Consider the following 25721-nt stretch of genomic DNA (forward strand, 5'->3'; position numbering starts at 1 on the left):
AGTCTGAAGATAAATAATCGTAACTCGAAGGACATCTAGTAATGCCAAAAATTCGATCTGTAAAGATCAAAAATCAATTCCACATCACACTATTAAATCAATCTTCATCTTCAAATGTCTCTAATGTCAAAACTCCAATACTAAACACAAAATGGATGCTCATGATTCTCCCCCTATTTTGTATCAACCATGCAATAAAGATACAAAATAATCATGAAACCAGGAAAGAGAATATGTTGGATACGATGGAGAATTGCATGCTCCCCCTTTACGTGGGCATCTACCCATAAAAACGAGGATATAATTTTTCGGGTCATGGGTAGACTAGGTGATGTATTGCTGTAACGCCTGTAGATTAGGGCTAGTTAATTTAGAGACGATAAGCATCAAAAATGACTTTTTGATGGAAGATTGTTTATAAGGATTAATCTTAACTAAGTTATAGTATATATTACAAGGCTTCCGTACATATAAAGAACGCCGAAATCCAAGTTATAACGAAGAAGTTATGACTTGTCGAAGTTTTGCGACAGAACCAGCATGACACAGCGCGACGTAAATAGTGAATTTATGTTTGAGCGATTTTTGTCCTTAACTATCTAAATGAAACTCGTAGAATACGTTAAACCAAGAGCGTGCATAAAAATAACGTTTAGATCTGACTTCGTATGAGGAAGTTATGATTTTTCGAAGTTTCAGCATTAGCAGTGTACAACCCGAAGTTCAAATATGAGATCGAGCGATATTTAGCCGGAACAATCCAAATGAGAATTGAAGATCTCATCGATAGTAGTGCCATGGCGGAAAGACAAACAAAAACGGACGTCAGACGAAAGAGTTATGATTTTCTAACGGAGTTTTTCTGTCCCGACCTACTAAAAATAATATAATAAAATATATTAAAAATAAAGTCAAAATTAGCCGATAGAGCCTAAATAAGAGTTTTAGAGCATAATCTCACCTACACGTGCATATAAAGAACGTCGAAAACGGAGCTCGTATGCAAAAGATATGAATTTCTGAAGTTCGGGGCACAAAATCCGACCCTGTGTCAGAACTCACAACGTGAACATTGTGTTCACGACGTGAACTCAGAAAAACGTCACTTGGACTCTGTCAAACCCCACTTGTGATGACGCATGCAGTGACGATCAAGCCCTACGGCGTGAGCATTAGAAAATCATGATGTGAGTGCAGATTTTGGTTGCTCCTCCCTTACTCTCCCACTCCCGATACCCTCTCTAAGCCCTATTTTATACCCTCGAAACCCCGGTATCATCCCGAGACCCGAAGCGAGTCCCAAAGCCCAAAGATCCTGAGAAGTGAAATTCCCGAGCTGAAGCTCTGCCTGCGAGAAGCCGGTTTTTGTGAAGAACCGAGTAAAAATTTCATTTTAAACAAATCAAAACCATTCATTCATTAATCCAAAAGAAGAATCCAGTCAAAGCATTCTTAAACATCAGAGTAAAATCATAAACAATCAAAGCTGAATAAATCTCCAGGGGATGCAGTGCGATTAAGTCGGACCCTTCCTTTTGAATCCAGAAGAACTTGAAAACATTTTGTACATAAATCGTAACCACAAAGCTTAGTGAGTTCCCCAAAATACCCCATAATAAACATACATAACATCTCGAAGCTAAACCAAGTCTATTTCACCCCCGAGTCTATTTCAACTCCTTCAGTATCTTTCAACCGATACGAATATATTTTTCACCCCTATATCTAAGCATACAGTCATATCAGCAAGAGTCACAAAGACAACAAACACATACAGGCATATCGACAAGTTTCATGAAGATCATTACCATCCTACAAACATAATCCAGTGGGCTGGCATTGGTGTCTTCGACCCACGAGTACAGTGAAGAGACTTACCTAGATCAGTAAATGAATAGATCTCACACACGATTCGTTAGTGCCAAAGTCTCTTTCACTAAACATATCCAAAAACCAAACATTAATTATCAATTAAGGTAAATACCCCAACTCAACAACCCCAAATACCAAGACTAATTCTCAATTGGGAAAAAGACCATTTTTCCCATCTAATTCCTCAATCCCTCAGATTCGACCAAAACTCAAATTGGTCAAAAATTCAACGTTCAACCTTTCGTTGACTTATGCAAGGTGTACGTCTTACTCTATGCAGGGCGTAGAGTCTTATCGATAAAACAGGAAAGTATCAGGCTACACTCCAGATCACGCCCCGTGTACGGTGTCCTTTGCCAAACCTTATTCTAAGCACTTAATACATTAAGACCTTTCACTAAAAGCTTAAATCTAATTCCTAATAGTTACATAATGGATAAATTTTCTAACTTTATCCATTAGGATGGTCCAAACAACCAAGATCTAATCTTTAGGTCTCACTAGGACCAAAAATGCATCTTTCTCATCTTAATCCATTAAGTCCAAGTGTTTAACCTTCAGATCTGAATCAATATGATGTTTAGATGGATAAAGTTTCCAACTTTATCCATAACAACGACACAAACTTTCAACTCTAAATGTTTTGCACTAACATGACAAAAAATGCTAACACATCTTTTATGGCTTAATAAACAAGCACCAAAGAACAACTTTCCAAGTCCAATAAGTCTGATGATTGTTCCATATTGATCAAAAGGTGTTGGAGTTTCCTCAACTCCCAAAACACAAGCTCAAGGGACCAAAAGTGACAAATATGACAGTTAAAAAGATTTATGAAACCAATTAGCAGGTTTGATGTTTTATACTCCCAATGGTCCAAGAATGAAGGTGTAGTGGCAGCACCGAAAAGGTTACGAATGGACTTGGGAACCCAAGGAGGAGATGAGGGAGCATTAGCTAGTGTTGTTTACCATAATATATTTCGAGGACAAAATCTGATTCAAATGGGGGAGAGTTGTAACATCTATTTACTGATATGTATTTTTGTTTACCTTAATATGTTTAGTTTAAAACTACAACTTGTGATTTAAACCAAAAAGCTTGGGGCGCTTTTTCTGAAGTGTTCAGGAAGTGCTTTCCGGCCCAACCTAATTACAGGATTTTAGGGTTTAATGAGTATTTAATCACACCTGTGGCCTAGGGTTTGATCATTCTCAAACTATTTCACTCATAAACAAACCCTATAGAAACCCTAGCCTCCTCTCTCTCTCTCTCTCTCTCTCTCTCTCTCTCTCTCTCTTATTTTTAGCTTAAAAACTCTTTTGGAAGCTTACTTTTGATATTGTTATGTGAAGCTTGAAGATCAAGTTGTTTCAAAGGTGGTTGGGTGAAGTGATCAAGTGTAGATCCAACAAGGTTATCCTATTTCTGGACTATTGTGAGTATACAACTCTAATCTTGTTCTTTGGTCTTTTAGTTCTTGGCTCATTCTCTATTATGGCTTATTTTTCATTTTGTTATGGGTTCTTGGTATTATATGGACTCAAACACCTTTCATGCACTTTATGATGCTTCTAGGACCTTATGAGTTAATATAGTTTTGACATTTACCCCTCTCTTTAAGTCATGCAAGCCTTGGTGATGCTTTAGGCAATTTTGAGTGCAAAAAGATTAGATCTTGGAAGTTTGTGGCCTTATAATGGATAAAGTTGGAAACTTAATCCATATATACATCATATTTGTTTAGATCAGAAAGTTGAAGATTTAGACTTGCTAGTTTGAGACTTGGACTTAATGATTAGTAAAACAATGATTAGAGGGTTTGAATAAGTAGAGAATGATAGGAATAAATGAAGCATAAATTAAAGTATGGAATTCAACAATAATGTATAACTAGTTTTGTACCCGTGCAATGCAGTGGGACACAAATTAAGTCAATATGGTGTTAATGGTACGGAATGATGGTTTAATTAGGCAGGCTTGATGACAGAGGAGTTGAATAGTTTTTTTTGGAAAGTAGCTTTTCTTCGGTGGGAGGTGAATAAAATTTTTAGCACATGCTACAACCACGAACATTACATGTGATATGTTGTTAAATGCTACGAAGTATCATAGAATATGATAAAATTTTAAATTACAAATTTTAAAAAAAGATTTGATGTCTCAAAAATCATCAATAACAGAACCGTTTATGCACTACAAGGGCAGGGCAACCATAAACACCAAATAATAGCATAAGGCTCTGCTAATTTGGCACACCCTCCAAAAACTTGTTACTTGAAGCCATGTCCAAAGAAGACAATCTTAATTTGAGTTTTATGTTAATATTGAGCACAACCTTTAACATTCAAGAAAGAACGAGCAATAAAATCAAGCTATGTCACTTCTATGCGTGTGGAAGGAAAGATAAAGAAAGTATCATTGTATGCAACTGTAAAATGGGGTTATGTACTTAATGTTTATGGAGCTTCTTTTGTTGATGAAGTGGGCTACATTTTCAAGAAACTTTTGACTTCCTCCAATTATGAAACATTACTGTAACTATAAAAATGAGCTATTCACTATATTTCATCATTTCAAGGAAACGAATGGCATATAATATTAACATTTTATTCAAAATCTACATAAAACAAACTAAGTTAACTGAAAAAGCAAGGGTGATCAAATAACAAAAAAAAAATAGATATAGACGTTTATGTTGGGATGATGAAGAACGTTGGTATAAAGGCTTACGGGCTACATATGAAAGAGTTCAAAGAGTGATGAATTGTATTTATAGTGGAGATCATAAGTATAATCAATTCAATAAAATACCATAGTTACATTTCAATATAGGAGAAAATCATGGATCTATACATGGTTAATTGATAACTGACCATGAATTGAGTATTTTTTAAAAGGTTAATGATGAGTTGTTTGGCAAAATTAATTTATACATTTAATTTCAGAGTATGTATCATTTAATAGTTAGGATTTTTTTTCCTCAAAATTGGCACTTAATCATTCAATGATCTAATTTGGTAATATTAAATTCGATGAATTATAGTTGCATAAAGAATTTGTACATTAAGCTGAAATAAATATACCTCTTAAATTTCAAGATATAACCAATATACTTAATATAATAGTATAGATATAGATATAGAATAAATATAAAAAATAAATTTCAGTAAAATTAAAATAATTAATTGTATCAAAATAAATTGTAATAGTTGAAGTATCGATCCTACCCGTTGGTACTTGAAGTTTAACAACTTATGTCTTGATGTGAATAAAACTAAGGGATAATGACTTGAAAGGGTAACGAACTTTCGATTTTTGTCACATTTAGTCACTAAATTTTTTTTCGTTATCTATTTGCCATTGACCTATTAAAACTGTTCACATTTTACCCTTATGACCGGCTGTTGCCGGTCATAAGGGTAAAATGTGAACAGTTTTAATAGTTCAATGGCAAATAGATAGCGAAAAAAAGTTTAGTGACTAAATATCAACAAAATCGAAAGTTCGTTTTCCTCTAAAAAGTTCAATGACTAAATGTGAATAAACTTCCTTTTGTATTATGTTTTAGCAAATTATTTATTTTTGTTAAACTGTAGCAACATTTATTGATAAAGAAATCTATGAAATAAAAAAAATTAAAAAAAATAAAAAATAAAAAATAAAAAACAAAACCCTGAAAATATATTCAAAAAAAAAAACCAAAAAACCAAAACCGAAATAAAAAACCAATGGTTTGACATTTTCCAAAATAAAAAATCAAAATTTCCAATCTGATTTTGGTTTTACAAAAAAATGAACCATTCTCACTGATGTGAATTATGACCATTGGTTTGGTATGGGAAATTTTTGACATCTCATAAAAATGTAGTTACAACATCATCTGAACTCGTAATTCATAGTAAGAGGTTAGAGTATCATCGGATGAATACGTAGTTACAATATCGCCTGAAATCGTAATTCATCACCTACAAGTTATGGGCCTGCTGGTGTTTCCACTGGGTTGTCTAGAATAGTCCGTGGTCGCCATCTATACTCTGGTAGATGACTATATCGCCACATTGTTGGTTATGGTTATGGTATCTCCTTTCATCCTACACCACATATTCATTATCATCTATTTACCTAATTATCATCACCTTTCTATCATCACCTATCTCTCATCATTTTATTTCATCACATTGATGGTTAAGGTTATGCTTCCTAACTTCGAACCCCAAGGTTTACTCTACTAAAGCTTCATATTCTCTTCTCTCTGGGCCTAGAAGGGTCGAGATCTATCACACCAAAAAAGCTCAAGATAGCTCTTCCTCTCACTCTACACACTGAAGCTCGCTAGGGTTTTCACTTATGGGAAAAGTAGTCGCAATTGAAGGTCATAAGTTCCTTTAAATATGGCTCGGGCCCAAAGATTTAGGGTTCTCGCCAACAGCGCAGACTCATCGAATCGCCTCACCGACTCTTCGAGTCCATTCATTAATCCGAGTCATCAGTCGCGACCTTACTCGACGAGTTGAGGCGTCAACTCGTCGAGTCTCTCTTCTTAACTCAAAAGAAAAATACTTAAATTATGATACCTGGAAATCCGAATGTTACATTTTTTTTTTCATAGATTTCTTCATCAACAAATGTTGCTACAATTAAACAAAAATAAATAATTTTGCTAAAACATAATACAATAGGAAGTTTGTTCACATTTAGTCATTGAACTTTTTAGAAGGAAACGAACTTTCGATTTTGTTCACATTTAGTCACTAAACTTTTTTTCGTTATCTATTTGCCACTAAACTATTGAAACTGTTCATATTTTACCCTTATAACCGGTAACAGCCGGTCATAAGGGTAAAATGTGAACAGTTTCAATAGTTCAATGGCAAATAGATAACGAAAAAAAGTTTAGTGACTAAATATGACAAAAGTCGAAAGTTCGTTACCCTTTCAAATCATTATCCCTAAAACTAATAAAGATAAAGAAAACGAGGGGTATGCTATATAAAATTTAATCATCATCATCATAATATAATATAGTTGAGATTAAAGTTATATATATTAAGCCGCCATCTTTGTTTAACGAAATAAAAAAGCCCGCTCCATCCTATAACAAGTGTTCCTCTCCACCACAGCACACCAAAGCCTACAACTCGTTAATTTCCCCTCAAATGGCATCCCCAATAAAAACAGTGGTTGTTCTTGTTCAAGAAAATCGATCTTTTGATCACATGCTTGGATGGATGAAATCCATGAACCCTGAAATTGATGGCGTCACCGGAAAAGAATCCAACCTTTTGTCCACCACCAACCACCATTCCCAACGCCTCTACCACACCAACAAGGCCGGGTTCATCCAACCCGACCCTGGTCACTCTTTCGAAGCTACATATGAACAAATCTTTGGTGTTGAATGGTCCGAATCATCAACTCCTGGTCTAACCCCGACAATGGATGGGTTCGCTCAACAAGCTGAAAAGGTCCAACCAGGCTTATCGGAAGTGGTCATGACTGGGTTCGACCCGGATTCCTTACCTGTTTACAAAGAGCTGGTTTCAGAGTTCGCTGTTTGTGACAGATGGTTTTCATCGATTCCCACTTTGACACAACCTAACAGGTTTGTGCTATTATTTAATTTCTCTACAACTTTTTACTTAAAATAATAATTTAATTACTTAACGGATCAATATTTTAATTGCTGAATACAATTAAACTTTTGTTCTTACGTAAAGAATTAGAAATGAATATGAATATGCTCTATAAATGAGAAACAACTTTAAAACGTGACATGATAGCGACTCTCATTTTTTTATTTTATTTGAACATATCATTTTTTTTGGCATGCGATTATACAGATTGTATGTTCATTCTGCAACGTCATATGGTGCGACTACAAATGACAATAAGATGATGATCAAAGGGTACCCACAGAAGACCATATTTGAGTCTGTGGAGGATGGTGGTCATTCTTTTGGAATTTACTATCAGTTACCCCCGTCAACTCTGTTTTACAGGTACATTTTTTTTTCGAAATTTCAAATTTAAATTAATTAGATTAGTGATAAATTATGATATAATCAAATCACGTAGATTAGTAAGACTGTATACGTAAGACCATGTGTATCTTTTCATATTTCAACCTGTCATAATTTGACTCTATTGGCTTTGTTTTTCTTTCTAAATAACATAAAATAATACTTACCTGTTAAGATTCACATATGGCATAAAGACACATGGCCACATTATCTTTTAATTACTTTATAATAATTCCAAAATTTAGCAGTTTAGTCGATTACCTACTCCAGTAAACAACCATTGACATTTTTGATATCCCAACAACTCTATACCAACTCTATCTATTAAACAAAATGAATCTTGAAATGATTAACGTATTTAAATTTCCAATCAATTAGTTGCTTCATAATGCAAGGTAACTTAGGTAATTCAAATTCAAATATTTAGTTTACGTTCTCATTTTAACGTTAATTACCTTATGTACAACGTATCAGAAACTTAAGAAAACTGAAATATATAGACAAATTCCATCAATTTGATCTACACTTCAAGCGACATTGCAAGGAAGGAAAGCTACCAAATTATGTCGTTGTTGAACAAAGGTATTTTGGGATCAAAGGTTTGCCTGGAAACGATGATCACCCGTCACATGACGTGTCCGATGGTCAAAAGTTTGTGAAAGAAGTCTACGAAGCTTTGAGATCAAGCCCACAATGGAACGAAATCTTATTTGTAATTGTGTACGATGAACATGGAGGTTTTTATGATCATGTTCCAACACCAAATGTAGGGATTCCAAATCCTGATGGTTTGATCGGCCCTTCACCTTATAGTTTCCAGTTTGATCGACTTGGTGTTAGGGTTCCAGCCATTCTTGTTTCTCCATGGATAGAACGTGGGACAGGTATATAAGTAAAGTTTTTGACAAGTATAATACTTAATTAAGTATACTAATTTCATAATAAGATCTTAATCACTTTATTACTTTATTTCAGTGTTACATAAGCCAACAGGGCCATATCCTACGTCGGAGTTTGAACATTCATCTATTCCGGCAACTGTTAAAAAGATTTTTGGTCTGAAATCACATCTAACGAAAAGGGACGAGTGGGCAGGTACGTTTGAAGGTGTTGCAAGCAGAAGTACCCCAAGAACCGATTGTCCAGGTACATGCATTATGGTTAATTCAATATATATATACTTAGTTTTATCAAGTTAAAATCAAGTAAAATCGTAGTAAATATCAACCAAATTAAAGATGCATTTGTTTGTGTTAAAGTTACTTTGCCGGATCCCATGAAAATGCGAGAGTTTGAGCCAGATGAAAACGAAAAACTTAGCGAGTTTCAACAAGAGTTGGTCCAACTAGGTGCTGTTTTAAATGGAGACCATAAACGAGACATATTTCCTCGCAAATTAGTCGAGAACATGACTGTAACAGAAGGTGCAAAGTATCTGGAAGATGCATACAAGAAGTTCTGCGAGGATTGTGAACGAGCCAAAAGAGATGGTAAAGGTGAGTCTCACATCGTTTGTTTAGAGGAGGAACCAACTCCTGAATCTCCAAAGAAATCACCCAGGTCGTTTTCTCAAAAGTTGTTTTCGTGTTTAGTTTGTGAACATTAGTGACGTTGATAATGTATATTTTGCTTTGTTTCTTATTGTTTGAATATAATTTTTATTCATGTAACGCAAGTATTTGTTTATGTTTGTTTGCCACTAATAAAAACATACCTCGTGTTTTGTTTCATTTTTTTTCCCTCGTTTGTTGTTTCTATAACATAAACCAAGATAATCGGGTGTTATATATACACATAAGATGTTCTTTTTGATGGGTGAGTTTGATTCGATTCATCAAATAAATCCAAATTGATTTTCATTTTTAAAATATAAATCTAAATAGTTAATTTAAATTCCAACTAATCCAATCAAATTACAATTTTGTTTGATCGGTTTTTATAGTTTCAGTTTAAAAAAAGGAAGATATTTACTAAATAAAACTATTAATGTTGTTTATAAAGAAGGTTTTAAAAATTTATAAATAATTTCTAAAATATTATTTCTCATAACATATTTTATTATTATTGTTTATAAAACTTTATTGTTAATTTTAATTTGTAATTTGTTATTTATTTTAATATATGCTTATTTGAACAACTTAATTATTTGATTTGTATAACAATTCTGATTTACCAACAATTCTGATTTACTTCATTAATTGTGATTGTTTTATTTTTATAATAAATTTAACATTTCATTGTATTATATCGTTATTTTGTTTTATTCACAAATAAAAACTATCTAATACATGTTGAAAACTAATTTTACATTTTTATTTTAATCAACGATTATAATTTTGCATAAATAAATAAAATATCTCTTAATTAATAATTTATTCAAATTAATTGATTAAAAATTAGAGTAAATTACACGAATAGTCTCTTATTTTTGGGGTAATTTGCGTGTTTGGTCCCTAATTTATTTTTTTAACTCGGAAGGTCCCTATGGTTTCTTTTTGTTACGCGTTTGGTCCCTACTGTTTATTTTTGTTACGCGTTTGGTCCTTGTCTTATCTAAAAAGACTATTATTTAAAAGGGAAAAAATGATGGGATATGTGAGGTAAGGTGAGGGGTGGGATTAGGGGTATGTTTATTTAAATAAATTAAAAAAAATCAAGGACATAATAATCTTTTTAGGTAAGATAGGGACCAAGCGTGTAACAAAAACCAACAGTAGGGACCTTCCGAGTTAAAAAAAAAATAAGTTAGGGACCAAACGCACAAATTACCCTAAACCATAGGGATCATTCGTGTAATTTACTTTAAAAATTATGAGTTTCTACTATGAAAATAGGGATGTCAAAAAGTTCCGTGGGACCCCGATCCCACGGGGGCCCCGTCCCGTATGGGGGCATTTGTTGAAAAAAATCGGGGACGGGGGCGGGGGCGGGGGCAAGGTTAACCCCCGTTTTAATTCCGGGGGCGGAGGCGGGGGTTGGTAGTCCCGTCCCGAAACCCCCGTGGGGACCCCGTTAATAAATTATATAAATTGACATATGTTAATTACATAAGTATAATAAACAACAAAACGATGTTTACGTACAAAAATTCAACAAAAACATGTTTTTAAGTTGTTTGTAACATGTAAAGTTATGTTATAAATATCTATTTGTTATCCAAAAAATAGTTTCTTTTAGCCCAAACAAGAACTTATTTTAGCCCAAATAAGTTAGCTCAAAATCAATCAGTGGCGAGGGAACGGGGGTGGGGACGGGGGTTAGAAGGGAAATTCACGGGCGGGGGCGGGGGTGGAATGGATGGAGATTTCGGGGGTGGGGGCGGGGGAACGGGAAAATTTTGGGGGCGGGGGCGGGGGATGCAATCCCCGTCCCGTTTGCCTCCGTTGATATCCCTATATGAAAATGCAATTAATTTTGTAACCATGATTCTCATATTATATAAACTCGTTTACTAAATATATATAACTACAATATTAATCCACTATATAAAAACTAAAGAAAATTATTTAAATCATTTTAATTAAAATTTATAAACAATTGCTAAGAAAAATATATTTTAATTTAATATTTTATAAACAAAACATTTTGATAAGGAGTAGTTTATATGAAACTTTATAATCTACTAAAAATATAATTTAGTAAATTTATAAATGTATATTATACATAAATAAATAATCAATTGTTACTCAGTTCTTATTTTATAAATTGAAACCTCCGAAATCCCAAAAATAATAAACCGATTTTGCGGAAAATCAATCAAAAAATCCAAATATTCGAACCAAATTGTGCAATTGAACAATTCGATTTTATCAAAATAATAAACAGTCTTATATATATATATATATATATATATATATATATATATATATATATATATATATATATATATATATATATATATATATATATATATATATATGTTGTCTTTTATGTAATTAATGATTAGTCTATACTCTAAGTTTTTAAAAATTATTAATGCATAAGAAGGGAACCTCTAGCAATCCCAAGCAAATCCGAAGTCAAATCTATTCCGAGATGTGAAGTAGATCTGAATCTCATTTTGATTCTAGATGAAGAGAGTCCAAAATGAGAGTATGTACAAGCATTTAATGATTTTTGTCTTTTATTGATGTAACAGTTCTTAGGACTTTTCAGCAAATCTTTTAAGTATCAGATTTGTCAAACTCATTGTATTAGCTAGTCCTTAGATTGTACTTCGGTTTGTACTATGTTCCTCATTTACTATTTAAGGAGTGAATGTTTCATAAATTAATCACCAAGAATAAAAGAAATTGATATTCTCTTCACATCAATTCAAACTTTCTTGCAAGTTAATTTCTTTTACTTTCATTCTTCTTGTTCTAAATTGTCTTTACTTTAATTATACTCAAACTTACTTTATTTTTCTACTTGAGTACTTTGTTGAGTATAATCTTCAAGTCTCGATTAGTTTACCAGACTTGACTGGACCAACTAATTAGAAGCAGACATTGATATTAAAGATTAACTCAAGGTTTGAGTTTTCAAACCTTGTATGTGCATTGATTTTTGTTCTCACAATTGGTATCAAAGCTTGAGTGGTTATCCTTTGAATCCCTAAGAACAAATTATAGTTGATCTAAGATTACATTGGTATCTCAATCATTTCTATGTTCAGGATAAAAGTTCTTCTATATACCGCTTCTGCTCTAATATCTTAACTTCAATGGCTTTTCCTAATCAAAATCAACAAATGTATTTGATGCAAATAGCAAATAGAGTGGGTTTCCCTTCTCCTGTCCCATTGCTAGTTGTTAAAGAGGATGATCATTGGAAAGTTGGGATGAAAAGATTTTTACTTGGCAAGGAAAAAGGTGAAGAAATATGGAGATCTGTGAAAGAAGGTACACGTGCTCCAGTCAAACTGTAACGCCCGGGTTTTCAGGGCTAAGCATTTTTGTCAATATAATAGTCTAGGTCAACTATTGTAACTCTTTTTGAAGTAATAAATATGAAATATTTGAGTATTATGTGAATTATGTGTGTTTATGTGTTTATTATTTAATTATAAATGTATAATTAATAAAGAATAAAAATGAGCGTCAAAATTAAAGTGTGAGATAATCCCGATATCTCTACATAAAGTTGTAGAATATGTCTCAAGGTTTCCGTGCATATAAAGAATGCCGAAATCCGAGCTATAACGAAGAAGTTATGGCCCGCCGAAGTTTTACGACAAAACCGGCACGATACCGGGAGACGTAAATAGTGAATTTACGATAGAAGACTTTTTAGCCTTAGCAATCTAAACAAAAGTCGTAGAATATGTTAAACTAAGAACATCGATAAAAAGAACGCCCAAATCTGACTTCGTATGAAGAAGTTATGATTTTTCTAAGATTCGGCTTAGCAGTGCACGGCCTGAAACTCGAATTTTAGTTCGAGCGGTTTTTGGCTTACGCAACGTAAATGAGAGTTGAAGATCTCATTAATAGGAAATCAACGGTAAAAAGACAGACAAAAACAGAGTCCGTATGTAGAAGTTATTAATTTTACGCAGACGTTTAACAGTATAATCTCCTTGTACTGTTAAATTTAAGATCGGTCGAGAATTAGCTGACGGTGTCAAAATGAAAGTTGTAGATCTTATTATTACCTACGCGTGGATATAAAGAACGTCAAAAACGGAGGTCGTATGTGAAAGTTACGGATTTTAGAAGTCGGAAGTGTGCTGTGCGAAAATGGGTGATGTGGCACAATCTTGACCATTGCTTTCTCCCCAAGGCTTGCCACCAGATGGTGACATGTGGCACCAAGTTCAGCCACATTTCACCCTATAAATACCACCTCTCCCACCCTCATTTTCTTCACACCTTTCCCATTCTTTCTTCTCTTTACTCTCTCTCTCTCTCTAGAACCTCTCTCTAGCCCCGAAATCCCCCGAAAAGCCTAGGGTACCTCCCTAGCACGAGGCGGAAGCCCCGGAGTGCTCGAAGGCTTTGAGAAGAAGAGCTTTTCGGCTCGGGAACGCTGCTCCAAGCAAAGCCCGATTTTCTATAAAACCCGCTGTAAGGGAGCTACGCCTACGCTATTTTTAATATAACTTTTATTTAATTATAGTAACGTTATTAGGAACTTATAATAAATACTTGGGCTATTATTATGGGTTATATAAGTATTTTTTTTTGACGCTTATATAATAATAATAATAGCTAGACTATTAATTAGTCTCGACGAATAATAAACTAAACTCTAGTGGTAATAATACTAGGTTTCGTCGAAGAAAAATTCTTTTTAAGAAGCGAAGCGCTGTCTGAGTTCGGAATCACCACCTTTTCCGGTGAGTGCATAGTTACCTTCAACTTACACATAGATATGAAGTATTTTATATAAATTACGTGTTATGTGTGCATATTATCTGAATACTTGCTATCTATGCTAGATGAACGTTGTTATACATGTTTTCAATGATTTAAACTGTATATGTATTTTATATCTACGAAAATGTTGGGGTAAAACATGGGTAGATGTAATAGGTGATGTGTGATAAAATGCTGAGAGGCCTCGATGTTGTTGTTGTTGATCCAGTCATCTAGCGGAGTATAGATGACGACCACGGACTCTTCTAGACAGTCCAGTGGAACACTAGCAGGTTCGCAACCTGTAGGTGTTGTGAACGATGTGTTCACCGGTGTACTCCATCCCCCACATGGTTGCCTATTAGGACATTTATTGCTGAGGAATCCCCTTAGCAGTAGTGTCCGTCCCGATGATAATCCTTAGGCTAGGTCCCTTATGATAGGTGTTTAGGGACGTAAAGTGAGGATAACGGGAACGGGTAATCGGGTTATTGTTGATTGATGAAATTAATAAACTTATTTATTGTGGGTTGAAAACCCTATGTGCTCACCAGGCTCCCAAGCCTGACCCACTCAGTTTTATGTATTACAGGTAGTGGCGCATGAGCATAGGTGTGATGTTTTGGACGAGGGATTACGGATATAGGCCTGTAGATATGAAATAATGTAGTAAGGCTTATATTGTACTGTTTATACTTTTGATCTGTACGAACATGACATCCCGAGTCTTTTAATGAATACATTTCTATGGAAATGCTTTTGATAAATCTTTATCATATTATTGTTTTGGGACAAATTCCGCAAACCATTTATTAAAAGATAACTCTGATTTTGAAATAAAGTATAAACAAAACCGGTCCTTTCTGGCCGTGATTTTGGGGATGTCACAGTTGGTATCAGAGCATTAGTTTAAGCGAACTAGGAATTTGTAGGATTTCTAGACTTAAACTTAGAATGCTAAGCGATGATTGTGAGGTGTGAGCACTAGCTTATTTTAGGAATTGTGCCTAAAATGCTTTTATGTGCTAAATGTTTTATGCATGATATGCTGTTATTTTGTTCGGGATCTATGGTCTATTGCCGACCGGATCTGGAACCTTATGTGTTTAGGATTCTAAACGTACGACTACGATATTAGAACTAGCATGTAAACATGTCGGAGTGATAAGGACGATTTAAAACGTCTCTCCTAAATAAAGATCTAAATCCACCTTATTCGGTATATAGATCAAGATGGTAAGGACCCGTAGCGGAAACGTAAACGCAAATGGGAACGGACACCAACCCCCCGTGATCGAGCAAATACCAGTTGTGGAAGCCGCTGCCGGACCAATAACGATGGCCGGAGTGCAAGCGATGATTCAGGCAATGTTGGATCGTCAAATGGAGGAAACCAGGCGTTTGCTCCAGCAAAATCGAGAGGAAGCGACTATTCAGCTCGAACAGCCCGAGTTGAACGAAGGGCAGACTGAAGAAGGAAACTACAGTGGGACTATTGGTCAAGCCAACCCACCGATAGTTAGGCAAAACCACCAGGATGGAGGAAATGATGGACGTGGATGCAAATACAAGGATTTCATGGCATCCAAGCCACCGAGTCTATCCGGAAGCCCGACGCCGGTGGAAGTCATGAACTGGATCTCTGAGATGGAGACAATGTTTGAGAGTTGCGAGTGTAGCAATAGGCAGAAGACTGCTCTTGCAGTTCCTCTATTGAAATCTGGAGTACTAAGCTGGTGGAAGCTACTAGCTGATTCAATGCCCAAAGATGAAGCAAGCAAGATGTCGTGGGAGGATTTTCTGGTACAATTAAAGATGCAATACTGCTCTGAGCAGGATCTTCTGGAGATCAACAACGAATTCCAGAGTCTGAAGAAGGGGAGGATGAGCGTTACTGAATACGCTGCAAGCTTTACTGAGAAAATGAAGCTTGTTCCTCACCTCGTCCCAACTGAACTCTCCAAGGTTAACAAATTTGCCCTCGGATTACCAGCGGACTTCGGTCCAATGGTCAAGCAAACTACCACTCTGAAAGCTGCCATCTGGGCTGCTAAGAATGTGGAGACCCAGATACGAGAAAAGGGTCTGGAGAGAGTGGAAGTGGGAGAGAAACGGAAATTTGATGGATCCTCGAGGTCCGGTAAGAAAGGAAGATTCTCGAAGTCTGGTTCGAGAGGAGGAGGATCAGAAGCAAAGTGGTGTGACAAGTGCAAGAAGAAGCACTTTGGGAAGTGTGATGGAGGAGTCACTTGTTACAAATGCGGAAAGCCTGGGCACTATGCCAACGAATGCACCCTCAACCAGAAGGCCTGTTATGGGTGTTATGAAGAAGGGCACATTTTGAAGGACTGCCCGAAGAAGAAGGAGGCAGGAAGACCCAACATACCACCAAAGCCGAAGGCGAGAGCCTTCCAGATGACGCTCGAGGCTGCAAAGGAGGCAGCAGACGTCGCTTCAGGTACCTTTCTTGTAAATGGTTTACCTGCAAATATACTATTTGATTCCGGAGCCAATTACTCCTTTGTATCGCATAAATTTGGTGGAAGATTAGCATTGCCTGTAGAAAAACTAGATAATGCCCTGATTGTAGAAGTTGCCAGTGGCAAATTCGTACCTGTTAGTAATCGTATTAGGAACATCGTCATTAACCTAAACAGAAACGAATTCCATGAGGAACTATTACCCATAGAGTTAAACGGTTTCGACATCGTTTTGGGTATGGATTGGCTTAGCGCCAACGATGCCGAGATATTATGCCGAAAGAAGATAGTTAGGATAAACCCACCCGGAAAGGAATCATTTATGGTGTACGGGGACAAACGCAGAGTGAATTCTGGAATCATCTCCTTGATGAAAGCCAGAAAATGTTTGTCCAAAGGATGTGCATCATACTTGGCATTCGTAATCGATGCTAAGAAGGAAAAGAAAGAGGTGCAGAATATACCGGTTGTGTGCGATTATCCGGAAGTCTTTCCCGAAGATCTTCCCGGATTACCACCTGATAGGCAAGTAGAATTTCGTATAGACTTATTACCAGGAACAACACCGATAGCAAAGGCACCTTACCGATTAGCACTGACGGAGATGAAGGAGCTCGTGACGCAACTTCAGGAGCTGTTGGACAGCGGTTTCATTCGACCTAGTTCATCACCCTGGGGAGCTCCGGTGTTATTCGTGAAGAAGAAGGACGGAAGCATGAGGATGTGCATAGACTACCGAGAGCTGAATAAGGCAACGGTGAAGAACAAGTATCCATTGCCGAGGATTGATGACCTATTCGATCAGCTGCAAGGTTCAAGCTACTTCTCAAAGATCGATCTTAGGTCAGGATATCATCAGCTGAAAGTGAGAGAGCAGGATATTGAGAAGACTGCATTCAGAACAAGATATGGACACTACGAGTTCTTGGTTATGTCATTCGGACTAACCAATGCTCCCGCAGCATTCATGGATTTGATGAACAGGGTTTGTAAACCATTCCTCGATAAATCCGTGATAGTGTTCATCGACGACATTCTCATATACTCGAAAAGCCAGGAGGAGCACGACAAGCATCTACGAGAAGTGTTGGAGGTGTTAAAGAAGGAGAAGCTTTTTGCAAAGTTCTCCAAATGCGACTTTTGGATACGGGAAGTCCAATTCTTGGGTCATGTTGTTAACCAAGAGGGAATAATGGTTGATCCCGCCAAGATCGAGGCTGTAATGAAGTGGGAACGTCCGAAGAATCCCACGGAGATTCGAAGCTTTCTAGGATTAGCCGGATATTACCGACGATTTATCCAAGGATTTTCTTCGATAGCTGCTCCATTAACAGCTTTGACCCATAAAGGAGCTACGTATACATGGAGTGAGAAACACGATGAGGCGTTCGAGAAGCTAAAGAAGAAGTTATGTGAAGCGCCGATACTTTCTCTACCCGATGGAGTCGAAGATTTCGCAGTTTATAGTGATGCATCTGGAGTCGGGTTAGGTTGTGTTCTGACCCAAAGAGAAAAGGTGATAGCATACGCATCTCGACAATTGAAAGAGCACGAAAAGAACTACCCCACTCATGATCTGGAGTTGGCAGCGGTAGTATTCGCCTTAAAGATATGGAGGCATTACCTCTACGGCACGAAGTGCAAGCTCTTCACTGATCATAAGAGTCTCCAGTATCTCTTTAATCAGAAGGAGTTGAACATGAGGCAACGACGCTGGCTAGAACTTCTCAAGGACTACGACTGTGAGATACTTTACCACCCAGGTAAAGCAAATATTGTTGCTGATGCTCTCAGTCGGAAAGTCAATCTTGAAAGAAGAAGGCCAAGAGCGTTAAGAATTGAAGTCGTCTCGACGATTGTGGAAAGTATCAGGAAAGCTCAAGAAGAAGCCTTAGAAAAGAATGACCGAAAGGAAGAACGTTTGGGAAAAACGTTAGTGTTCGGTACGAACAGTCGAGGACTGAAGGTATTCCAAGATCGAATTTGGGTACCTAAGACGGGAGGAATAAGAGATCTTCTAATGGAAGAAGCACACAAGACCATGTACTCGATTCATCCCGGTAGCACTAAAATGTATAGGGACCTAAAACCCTACTACTGGTGGCCGACGATGAAGCTCGATGTTGCGAAGTATGTGGCTGAGTGCGTAACATGTGCGAGGGTTAAGGCACAACATCAAAAACCGTATGGGAGTTTAGAACCCTTACCTGTACCCATGGGTAAATGGGAAGACATCACCATGGATTTTGTGACTAAACTGCCCAGAACGAAGAATGGTCACGACATGATTTGGGTAGTCGTGGATCGTTTCACCAAGAGTGCACACTTCATAGCAGCCAACGAGAAGTGGTCTATGGATAAGCTCGCAAATGCTTACGTGAAGGAAATTGTAAGACTTCACGGTGTCCCTCTTACTATTGTGTCAGATCGTGATAGTCGTTTCACATCGAGGTTTTGGAGGAGTCTACAAGAGGAGTTGGGTACAAAGTTGTGTTTGAGTACTGCTTACCATCCGCAAACTGATGGTCAGAGTGAAAGAACGATTCAGACGTTGGAAGATATGCTGAGAGCATGTACCCTCGAATTCCAAGGGAATTGGGACGAGCACTTACCTCTGGTAGAATTTTCCTACAACAATAGTTTTCACTCGAGCATCAAGATGGCTCCTTATCAAGCCTTGTATGGGCAGAAGTGTCGTACGCCGTCTTGTTGGCTTGAAGCCGGAGAGAAGCAATTTATGGGCCCCGAGATAGTCCATGAGACTGCTGAGAAATTGAAGGTGATTAGGGAAAGAATGTTAGCAGCTCAGGATCGTCAGAAGAGCTATGCCGACAAGAAAAGACGACCGATAACCTTCGAAGTTGGGGATTCCGTTTTACTTAAAGTCTCACCGTGGAAGGGACTTATACGATTTGGGAAACGAGGAAAGTTGAGTCCAAGGTTTATTGGACCATTCAAAGTTCTTCAGAGGATTGGGAACCAAGCTTACAAGTTGGAATTGCCCGAAGAACTCAATGGTATTCATAACACCTTCCATGTGTGTTATTTGAGGAAATTCATGGGAGATGTTCCCGACATAATTCCAATCTCGGAATTAAGGATGGATGAGAATAAAAGGCTGATCGAAGAGCCTGAGGCAATTATTGACCGTAAGACTAAGAAGTTACGATACAAGATGGTCGACTTGGTGCTAGTCCGATGGAAACATTCGAATGGGCCGAATCTCACTTGGGAAACAAAGGATGACATGATGAGTCGCTATCCACATCTGTTTGCTGATGCATGATTCCGGGACGGAATCATCCTAAGGGGGTGAGAATTGTAACGCCCGGGTTTTCAGGGCTAAGCATTTTTGTCAATATAATAGTCTAGGTCAACTATTGTAACTCTTTTTGAAGTAATAAATATGAAATATTTGAGTATTATGTGAATTATGTGTGTTTATGTGTTTATTATTTAATTATAAATGTATAATTAATAAAGAATAAAAATGAGCGTCAAAATTAAAGTGTGAGATAATCCCGATATCTCTACATAAAGTTGTAGAATATGTCTCAAGGTTTCCGTGCATATAAAGAATGCCGAAATCCGAGCTATAACGAAGAAGTTATGGCCCGCCGAAGTTTTACGACAAAACCGGCACGATACCGGGAGACGTAAATAGTGAATTTACGATAGAAGACTTTTTAGCCTTAGCAATCTAAACAAAAGTCGTAGAATATGTTAAACTAAGAACATCGATAAAAAGAACGCCCAAATCTGACTTCGTATGAAGAAGTTATGATTTTTCTAAGATTCGGCTTAGCAGTGCACGACCTGAAACTCGAATTTTAGTTCGAGCGGTTTTTGGCTTACGCAACGTAAATGAGAGTTGAAGATCTCATTAATAGGAAATCAACGGTAAAAAGACAGACAAAAACAGAGTCCGTATGTAGAAGTTATTAATTTTACGCAGACGTTTAACAGTATAATCTCCTTGTACTGTTAAATTTAAGATCGGTCGAGAATTAGCTGACGGTGTCAAAATGAAAGTTGTAGATCTTATTATTACCTACGCGTGGATATAAAGAACGTCAAAAACGGAGGTCGTATGTGAAAGTTACGGATTTTAGAAGTCGGAAGTGTGCTGTGCGAAAATGGGTGATGTGGCACAATCTTGGCCATTGCTTTCTCCCCAAGGCTTGCCACCAGATGGTGACATGTGGCACCAAGTTCAGCCACATTTCACCCTATAAATACCACCTCTCCCACCCTCATTTTCTTCACACCTTTCCCATTCTTTCTTCTCTTTACTCTCTCTCTCTCTCTAGAACCTCTCTCTAGCCCCGAAATCCCCCGAAAAGCCTAGGGAACCTCCCTAGCACGAGGCGGAAGCCCCGGAGTGCTCGAAGGCTTTGAGAAGAAGAGCTTTTCGGCTCGGGAACGCTGCTCCAAGCAAAGCCCGATTTTCTATAAAACCCGCTGTAAGGGAGCTACGCCTACGCTATTTTTAATATAACTTTTATTTAATTATAGTAACGTTATTAGGAACTTATAATAAATACTTGGGCTATTATTATGGGTTATATAAGTATTTTTTTTTGACGCTTATATAATAATAATAATAGCTAGACTATTAATTAGTCTCGACGAATAATAAACTAAACTCTAGTGGTAATAATACTAGGTTTCGTCGAAGAAAAATTCTTTTTAAGAAGCGAAGCGCTGTCTGAGTTCGGAATCACCACCTTTTCCGGTGAGTGCATAGTTACCTTCAACTTACACATAGATATGAAGTATTTTATATAAATTACGTGTTATGTGTGCATATTATCTGAATACTTGCTATCTATGCTAGATGAACGTTGTTATACATGTTTTCAATGATTTAAACTGTATATGTATTTTATATCTACGAAAATGTTGGGGTAAAACATGGGTAGATGTAATAGGTGATGTGTGATAAAATGCTGAGAGGCCTCGATGTTGTTGTTGTTGATCCAGTCATCTAGCGGAGTATAGATGACGACCACGGACTCTTCTAGACAGTCCAGTGGAACACTAGCAGGTTCGCAACCTGTAGGTGTTGTGAACGATGTGTTCACCGGTGTACTCCATCCCCCACATGGTTGCCTATTAGGACATTTATTGCTGAGGAATCCCCTTAGCAGTAGTGTCCGTCCCGATGATAATCCTTAGGCTAGGTCCCTTATGATAGGTGTTTAGGGACGTAAAGTGAGGATAACGGGAACGGGTAATCGGGTTATTGTTGATTGATGAAATTAATAAACTTATTTATTGTGGGTTGAAAACCCTATGTGCTCACCAGGCTCCCAAGCCTGACCCACTCAGTTTTATGTATTACAGGTAGTGGCGCATGAGCATAGGTGTGATGTTTTGGACGAGGGATTACGGATATAGGCCTGTAGATATGAAATAATGTAGTAAGGCTTATATTGTACTGTTTATACTTTTGATCTGTACGAACATGACATCCCGAGTCTTTTAATGAATACATTTCTATGGAAATGCTTTTGATAAATCTTTATCATATTATTGTTTTGGGACAAATTCCGCAAACCATTTATTAAAAGATAACTCTGATTTTGAAATAAAGTATAAACAAAACCGGTCCTTTCTGGCCGTGATTTTGGGGATGTCACACAAACAAACGTTAACAGATGTCACTGCAACTCTCATGGGCCAAGAAGATCAATGCCCAACACCTCTCATTGCTGCAGACATTGAGAAATTACATGCAGATCAGATTGCATTTTCCGAGATGGTGTTCGTGTTCCCCCATTTCTCTTTAAGCACATTAAGTTATGCAAATCTGCAAAAGAGACTTGGGACACTCTTCAGGATCTGTTTGAAGGGTCCAAGAATATGAAAAATAAACGTCTGAATTCGATTGTTAAAGATTTTGATAACTTCACCACTACTGTAGGTGAATTCGTAGCCTCGACTTCAACTAGGTATCAAATTGTTGTAAACAACATGATTGCACACAGAATAATTAGAACTCCTCTTAAGTACAATCTGAAGTTTATCAATAGCCTCAAAAAAGGCTGGGGGAACGTAAAATCATGTCTTTCGAGTAATAGATATCTGAAGAAATTGAAGCTATATTAACTCTTTGATGAACTACAAGGCCACAAATCTAACGTCGCACAAATGTTAAGAGAACTGTTCGGAGGTCCTCTTGCATTGGTTAGTCATTTCAACCTACTTATTCTGACCCCATCCGTTTTAGATCCATTAAGAATTATCCTACGTGTTTAACCCGTTCAATCAACCTTCCCAACTCCACTAACTCCCCCTATTATGAGCCATCCAGGAAATCTTGATCTCGATCCAGCTGAGTCCGAACTTCACTTCCAACTAGAGTTTGCTTAATTGTCCATGAAATACAAGCGTCCATGGAATCCTAGTCACAAACCATATAAAAATGACTCCAAACCCCTCATCAAAATAATCCTTAACCATTTCCTAAACCTTCAGAGAACATACCTACTTACAAACCCAACATCTCATCATCAAGCCATCCCTCAGAATCCCATGATATTCTGAAGTCAGACAAACCCAAGATCGTTTGTCATAAGTGTGGACATGGTAACCATTTTGCCAAAGATTGTTTGGCTGAAATCACTTAGAAACCAAAGGTTAAGGATTCTACATATTATGCCCGCGAAACTCAAGAGATGGCATCAAGTGAGAAAGCCTTTGTTACTACTATGTTAAGAGATGTTGAAAGGTGCTTCTGGAGACAAGGATGATGTGAGTACTGGAAGGAATATGTGTCTTATGGCATGATGGTTGATCGAATGTAATGAAGGCTATTGGTCATCAGGTATAGAAGAAGATGATGAAGATGCTGAGCCAAACTTTTGCTACATGGCAACCAATGATCCATCAGGCAGAAGCATCATACAACAAGTAAAATCTATGATTACTGAAAATCAGTGTTGTAGAAATTGGCCTAATCAGCCGATTAATCGCTAATCAGACCTCTACCGATGAGATTTATTGCGAATCGGTCACTATAATCGGGTTCGATCAATACAGGTCAAAGTTGGAATTAATTGGACCTAATCGGACCTAATCAGGTTTGGTCAATACATGTCAAAGTCGGACCTATTCTCCGAAAATGGCTTATTTTGTAGGATTTAAGTTAGATTTATAAATTTTTGAATAAATTTCTTAATAATTAATGGTCCCCGATTAATCCCCGCCTAGCCGATTAATCCCAAATCGCTACTCCACCAATTAATGATTTCTGCAACCATGCTTAAAATAATTTTGATTTATCTGTAACATCCTAAAATTCAAAGACCAAAAATTTCATTTTTGATTAAGTTATTATAAAACCAACAGTATAAGAAAACATCCATAATAACATCCCACGTCAAAACCAAAGTGTCAATAATCAAAACATGTTATCATAAAACAATATCAGAGTGTAATCCCAAAGATCTCATGTGCGGAAAACATAGTGTGATCCGATGCGACCGAGTCGACTCCTTTCCTTTGAAACGAAGTTCCTAAAACCAAAATTGTAAACTGTAAGCACGAAGCTTAGTAAGTTCCCCCATTATACCACATACCATACAATAAACATACTATTGGGCATATATAAGTACCCAACCTACCATGCTGAGCATATCTAGGTGCTCAACCTATCCTTGCCATGCATACCGGGGTGCCCGACCTACCCCTGTCAAGCATATTTGGGTACTCAACCTACCTTTTCAGCTATATCTGGATGCCCGACCTACCCTCCGGTTTATTTCAATCGATTATGGGGACTATTTCACCCCTACCACTACCACATAATTGATGGGTTTTAGCCATATGAACATTCCTATGTGCACATGCAAACCCTAATGCTTGGATCTAGGTTTCTCTAATTGAACATGCATGAATCCAAGACTTATAATGGTTACTCTAGCATAATAACATTGAGAATTCAAAGTTATAAGTTTACCTTGAATCACTTGTATGATCTTCTTGTTCTTGGAGCTTTAAAGTCACAATTGTCACTCCTTTGATGGCTTACAAACACCAACTAGCAAGAGGATGATTTGAGAGAGTGGGGAGGGACATAGAAATCGGCCAGGGTTTCCTTACAGACAAGGATGCCAATTTCCATGACCCCAAGGGTCTATTTATACTTGTAAGGCTCCAAGGGTTTCAACCTTAAACCCTAATTGGATAACTTAAGCCCAAAGCAATCCTAATCCCTTTATGATAACCCTTTGGACGGATTTTAGGATTATCCTAATCCCTACAATCGTCCACCATACCATCCATAAAGGATTACAGCCTAAAGTATAACTATCACACATTTGACAGTTTAAGTCCTTCTATTTAATTAATATCTTTAAGTCACCATATTAATCAAATAATAATAATATTATTCCTTATAATATTTCAACTCTCATTGTAAATCATCCTATCAAGTTGCTATGGTGAAGGCAACCCAAAAGGACCATGCTCAATCGGGTCAAATACTTGCTTAATATAGTTGCAACCTTAGACACTATTCCAACAGTCTCCCACTTGGATAAGTCTAGTAACTATATATACACCGATTAGCAATCATAGCTCTCAAAGATGCTGTCAAACTCTGATCTAATCAATCTTGTCCTTTAGATAAGGGATTGTACAATCCTCTGTATAGATATCATGCTGACATTTATATGGAACCAACTGTCTAGCATTTTGGTTTCTCGATCTCAGATTTATTTGACATAGAACTTAATCGAATACATCAATTTAGTTCTGACCGGGCTCGGCACATAAGTCAAGTCAAATCATCGAGCGGCCAAGATATCGCTTTTTTCCTTCTTAGGATAAAAGTAACAGATAAACTTCGACTTATATGCATTTACTTATTCATTAACCAATTATACACAACAATGCGTTTTATAGCATCAAGTTACTGATGTGGTTTCGCATTATCAATGTACAACCAATTAACAAATAACAAACCATATATCTAGGTTTTAAGACCATATGATATTATCATC

At 36.9% G+C, this 25721-nt stretch overlaps 1 protein-coding gene across 1 annotated transcript; it reads left to right on the forward strand.

Moving 5' to 3' along the window:
- The first annotated feature begins 6945 nt into the window (after positions 1–6945).
- On the forward strand, positions 6946–9625 carry LOC145041842 (non-specific phospholipase C3-like). The gene is made up of 5 exons (XM_078990048.1): positions 6946–7477; positions 7716–7874; positions 8370–8779; positions 8871–9041; positions 9155–9625. Exons 1-5 carry the CDS (start codon positions 7032–7034, stop codon positions 9499–9501), a joined length of 1533 nt encoding a protein of 510 aa, XP_078846174.1. The 5' UTR covers positions 6946–7031; the 3' UTR covers positions 9502–9625.
- The last annotated feature ends 16096 nt before the right edge of the window (positions 9626–25721 follow it).

This window comes from Lactuca saligna, chromosome 4 (assembly GCF_052625555.1).
Source record: "Lactuca saligna cultivar CGN05327 chromosome 4, ASM5262555v1, whole genome shotgun sequence".
Lineage (NCBI taxonomy): Eukaryota > Viridiplantae > Streptophyta > Magnoliopsida > Asterales > Asteraceae > Lactuca > Lactuca saligna.

Coding starts and splice junctions, on each gene's coding strand:
- LOC145041842 (XM_078990048.1), top strand. CDS start 7,032: ATGGCATCCCCAATAAAAACAGTGGTTGTTCTTGTTCAAGAAAATCGA. Junction 7,478..7,715: donor ACTTTGACACAACCTAACAG/GTTTGTGCTATT, acceptor GCGATTATACAG/ATTGTATGTTCATTCTGCAA. Junction 8,780..8,870: donor ATGGATAGAACGTGGGACAG/GTATATAAGTAA, acceptor ACTTTATTTCAG/TGTTACATAAGCCAACAGGG.